We start from the raw sequence: 5,645 nt of genomic DNA, 5'->3' as shown, positions 1-5,645 counted from the left end.
AAAAAAAAAAAATCATCAAAAGTATGTTAATTTAACTGTTAAAATCTTTTCTATGTTAAGCACCTTGGAATTTTAGATGGATGATATAACTGATCGTACAAGATATTGTACAAAAGATTGTACAGATAGATGAACAAGAGCTTCTTCCACAGGTAACTAAGAACCCCCTGTCTTTGTCCCCACTAGGCTTGATGCAGTTCTCCACAGGGTTGCCTCCTCAGCCTGAAGATGCAATGAGTCTGCCTGCCAGCAGTGTGCCACACATCACAGTGCTGGAAGAGGATGGCGAAATCCGGTTACTGGTCGTTCGTGCACAAGGGCTGCTTGGCCGGGTGACTGTAGGATTTAGAACAGTATCCCTGACAGCATTTAGTCCAGAGGACTACCAGGTACTTATTACTAAGACTTAGCATTTTTTATTTTAATTTTATGTGTATGAGTGTTTTGCCTGCATGTGTGTCTGTGCACCATATGCATGCCCTCTCTGCTGAGAGAGCCTCAGATCCCCTGGAATCAGAGTTACAGAGAATTGAGAGGCAACGTGTGGGTCCTCAGGATGAATAACCACCCTGTTGAAGGGGCATTTATACTTTTGCCCTTGAACACAGTCCTCCCAGAGGATTGGAAAGGTCTACTGTTTTTTGAGGAGCCTAACAAGCAAGCAAGCAAGCAAGCACTGGTTGTTTATGACCTTTTTAAATCTGTGGGAGTTGATAGTTTTTTGCAATAGAATGTGGCACTTAGATAGTTATTAGATTCCATGTTACACTCATTTTACAATTCCCTGTGTAGTTTGTTATAATGGCACAGCTTTGGTTGAATTATGTAAAACTACGATTCTTAACTCCTTCAAATTCTCTAAGAAAGTCCACTAGATAAAGTCAAAATTACAAAGATGTCATATGTTCAGGTTTTAAAATTTTTATCATTTTTTTTTTCTTCAAATGAGAAGCAATATGACACTTTAGTATGGTCCTAAGGATTTAGAAATGGACAGAACCCGGCTTTCCCTTGCTCTCCACATGTTGATTGTTGAGACATCTTTCCTACTATGAATTTCTTTACCTATAAAGTCATAGTACATTCATTGGACAGGATCACTATGGAGATGAATGGTAACATTTTACGTGTTATACATTGTTCATGATACATATATAATAACATTCAATTACCACTGCCTGCTCTTAAGGTCAACAACACTCTTACATAAGGAAATGATTAGAATTTCTTCTTGGGAATCCTTCTCAATTACATGCTTTAGTGTTCATTGTTTGCCAAATAATTCATTCTTTTAAGTTGTCAGTTTCTTGTTCCCCACCATCTTCTTCCACAGTAATTTCTATCTTCTCTGTCTTCTGAGCCACACAAGTCTTGGCTAACTGAACTCCACTAATTTCAGCTCTAACCCAGTTAGTTATGTAGTCATAGATTTCTTCTTCCAAAAACAGTAGATTAGCTAGGCACCATTGTTGGGAAGGGCCCACACTGTCAAATGAACTGCAGGAAGGCCATTTACTCTGTGATGTGGAGGACTGGATATGGAGAAAGAAGATATGGTCTGCATAGACAGGATTACTCAAAACCCCAGAGGTCATACTACACGTTCAGCTTTTTATGACTTTTTTATTTTTATTTTTTTTTTATAAAGAGAAGAAACACAGAGGGATTGTGTGTCCATACATTTTAGGCTGTGTTGTGGAGAATGGGGTATGGGAGGCAGACCTTAAACACAGAGAGGCAAGTAAGAGGGAGAGCCAGGACAAGACGGATTGGAACTAGGCTAGTGCTGCAGTCCACAGATAAAAGTAGCTGGGCTCCAGCAGTGCTTCAGAGAGAAGATGGAAGATTTGGAGGGCCAGTATGGCTGCCAGAGCAAAGAAGGGTGTCAAGAAGTTTCTTGCTAAGAGTAACCGACTGTTCCAGGATTCAGTGTCATGGAGATGAATGGACAAAGCATAATTTTAGAAGACAATAATAAATGTGAGACTCTGACAGCAGTCATTAGAAATCATTAGAAAAATTCAGTTAAGTCTGGATATCAGCGGTTAGAAGACATATGGCCCTGGGAGTTGTGGTCATCTACATAATAATAAAAGCCCTGGGCATTATTGGCTTGTCGAGATGGACGGTCTGGAGAGTTTGATGAGTTAAACTCTGTCAGGAACACTGACAGGGATGAATTTGGACAGTAGAAAAATAGCGACCGTGACATAGTGCAACACCACTGATGAGCAAGGCCAGAAGTGTTTACTGTGTAAGACACTGTTGGGCTTAAGTCAGTCTGTCCTTTGAAATGTGGAATTCTTCTATCCAGTACCAACGTCCAGGCACATTAGCTCCATCTCCATTCTTACTTATTTCACGTGTTCCATCTTGATGGTTTTAATCACACTTAACACGCTTTCATCTTTGCAAAGTTCTAATTAAAATTTTGATGTGTATTGATGATTTGCCTGCATCTATGTCTGCTCACCATGTGCATGCCTGCTACAGAAGTCAGAAGAAGGCACTGGATCCCCTTGAACTGGACATGCAGATGGTTGTGAGATGCCATGTGGGCACTGGGAATTGAACTGGTGTCCTTTGGGAGAGCAGCAGCTAGTGCTCTTAACTGCTGAGTTCTACTACTCTTTTTAGCATCTTCTCTGTAGAGTTTGGTTGGTCTTGGCTAGTTTAGTATCTCAAGCATGTAAAACTGGTGGCCTGCAGTCTCCATGTTAACTAAATTAGAATCTGCATTCCATCCTCTCAGTTAGAGCTAAGATTATTAACAGAGTAATAATAAGATAAAACAAGCATTCACACACACTGATGGAAAAATATTAAATTACTTTAAAGTTTGTGGCAGTAAACTCAACAAGAAAATGGTTTTGTCAAATATTGGAAGAGAATTCCTTGTACGAAAAGGAAACATTTCTTTAAGAACCATTACATGCCAGCTATGAAGTTTTCTTATCTCTTTCTTTCTCTCTTTTTTAAAATGAATATAAAGTGAGAAAAACAGAAGGCCAAATACTTTGTGTAGTTGAAAAATAAGTATTTGTTAGAGCTTGGGCAGTGTCTCACTGGTGAACCATTTGATAATCATGTGAAAGTCTTGTGTTCAATCTGTAGCATTACACACAATAATAATGAAAAGCACTTGTATTTAGACTTTACTTTCTATATTTTCATATTTACTTATGTGTGTTAGATTTTTCCCATTTCAGAATTTATGATAATTTGGCACACAGCAAATGTTTTCATTTTGCAGTTTTAAATACAGAATAATTGTAATGTGATTGATAACTCCCATTTATGTTTCAGAGCACTGCTGGCACATTAGAATTTCAATCAGGAGAAAGATATAAATATATTTTTGTCAACATCACTGATAATTCCATTCCTGAACTGGAAAAATCTTTTAAAGTTGAGTTGTTAAACTTGGATGGAGGAGGTAAGATTGGTAGCATATAAATATCAAATATTTGCTTGTCTCCCAACCATGATGTCATTAGATAGACCCAATTCAAAGTTCCAGTGAATCACTCCCAGTACATTTGCATTGAATGCAAAAGTTACTGCTGCCATTAGTACTGACTAGCCCTTAAATGCCTAGGTATTGTCTTTCCTTTTGAAATTTCTTTATGGTTGCACTAGAGCTGTCTTAAGATATAATGCATGCATCTGTTAGTGTAGTCCAGAGAAATAATTCTAGGGAAGACAGGTCTTGGTATCTTATTCCAAGTTCTGACAGTCGGAAAAGTCATTATCAGAAGTCTTTACAGTTAAAACTCAATGCATGGCATTGCTTTCTGGGATAAAGTGAGGCTGCTCACATTTCTTCCACTTGGTCAAACTATTTCTGTGTTTCTTTGCAGAAGTATTAATATACCAGGGAGGTGCTGCATAGGCAGCGATCGGATACAAGTAGTGTGCACTACCTTACCTTTGATAGCTGTAAGGAAGGTAGTGTTTTCATGGACATTGTATTAGTCAGGGTTCTCTAGAGTCACAGAACTTACGGATATGCTCTATATAGGAAAGGAATTTATTGATGACTTACAGTCTGCAGTCCAAATCCCAACAATGGTTCAGTAGTAGCTGTGAATGGAAGTCCAAGGATCTAGCAGTTACTGAGTCCCACACGGCGAGAAGGCGAAAGAGCGAGAGCCAGACTCCCTTCTTCCAATGTCCTTATATGGTTCCCAGCAGAAGGTGTAGCCCAGATTAAAGGTGTGTGCCATCACACCTTTAATCCCAGATGANCTTGGACTCNGAGATCTCCCTGTCTTAATCTTCTGGATTCAATCACCACTGTGTCTCAAGATCTCCATACAAGATCCAGATCAGAAACTTCTATCTCCCAGTCTCCAGAATAGGTTCACTGGTGAGCCTTCCAATTCTGGATTGTAGTTCATTTCAAATATAGTCAAGTTGACAACCAGGAATAGCCACTACAGACATTTTCTTACATAGCAAAGCCTGGTGTTAATCCTCTTCTTATTAACATCTGCATCATGTAATGGAGAAAATCATAGTCTAGAGAGCTTTCAAACTGGAAGTCTGGTAGAACACGCATACAAGAACTGTTTTTTTTTTTCTTTTTAATATATATATATATGAGTAAGATTTTGGGTTAAGTAAAGAAAATTCCCTCTTCCTGTGTTCCTAACCTAGATGAAGACATGGCTAACCAAGTCAGTGCTTGGGAGCAGAAGACATAGTCATGAGGCAGTGCCGTGCAGCGGCGAATGCATTAAGCAGGGACAGTAGCTGCATGGTTGCATATACAAATGTCACTGTTATCTGTAGACAGCTTCACATTGCCACAGGGGTGCACTCATGCAGGCCTCATCACTCACTTCAGCAATGAGAAGAAGATCAATGTGGACTATTACAGGTCACTATTCGTATCACTGAGCTCAAACAATACCTAGAAAGAGAATGTTAGTGACTGTCACCAGTATGGTTAGTAATGAACCATCAAGGGCCAGGTGTGATGACACATACATTTAATCCCAGCACCTTTGAGGTCAGCTTAGTCTATATCATGTGTTAAGGCCATTCAGGGCATAGTGAGATTCTGATTCAAAAAAGAAATCCCCAAAGCTCTGCAGGTCTGGGATCAATGCCAAGGCCCCATGCATACCAAGGAGGTAACTAACCACAGAACTGCATCCCATTCTGTGTCCACCAAATGTGACCAGGGCACTTATCGTCATAGTGGTACTTAGGTGTTAAATAGAAACATTTCCTCAGATATTGAGAATATATAGTTGTATACTAGGTGATGGTGCATTCTCATTTGTAGTTTTCTAGTAAGATGAACTAAATTTTTGGTGGTGAGTGAGGTAAGAAAAGAAGTTGTCTAGACATTGGCCTTTCTTCTGTACAAATTCTTAGGGTCTGTGTAATAAATGAAACAGCTTGCAGGACTAAATTCTTCATGGGTCAAAAGAGCACGCCCCGTGCCATATTGTTTTTTTTTTTTTTTTTTTTTTCCTCCAAAGTTGACTGAGCATGCTAACCATGGCCTTAATAGATGTGTGACACTAGTCAGGGCATGCGTGGCATTGGATACACTAGTCAGGGTATGCATGGCATTGGCTATACTAGTCAGGGCATGCGTGGCACTGGATACACTAGTCAGGGCATGCGTGGCA

General features: G+C 39.5%; 1 protein-coding gene across 1 annotated transcript in view; it reads left to right on the top strand.

Moving 5' to 3' along the window:
- Adgrv1 (adhesion G protein-coupled receptor V1) overlaps positions 1–5,645 on the top strand; it is a 510,986-nt gene that overhangs the window by 48,899 nt on the left and 456,442 nt on the right. The window contains exons 23-24 of the mRNA XM_021208450.2: positions 187–389; positions 3,307–3,436. Coding sequence (XP_021064109.1) covers positions 187–389; positions 3,307–3,436 — 333 coding nt within the window. The remainder of the gene's footprint in view (positions 1–186; positions 390–3,306; positions 3,437–5,645) is intronic.

Source organism: Mus pahari, chromosome 11 (genome assembly GCF_900095145.1).
Source record: "Mus pahari chromosome 11, PAHARI_EIJ_v1.1, whole genome shotgun sequence".
Lineage (NCBI taxonomy): Eukaryota > Metazoa > Chordata > Mammalia > Rodentia > Muridae > Mus > Mus pahari.
This window is presented reverse-complemented; position numbering and strand designations above follow the sequence as displayed.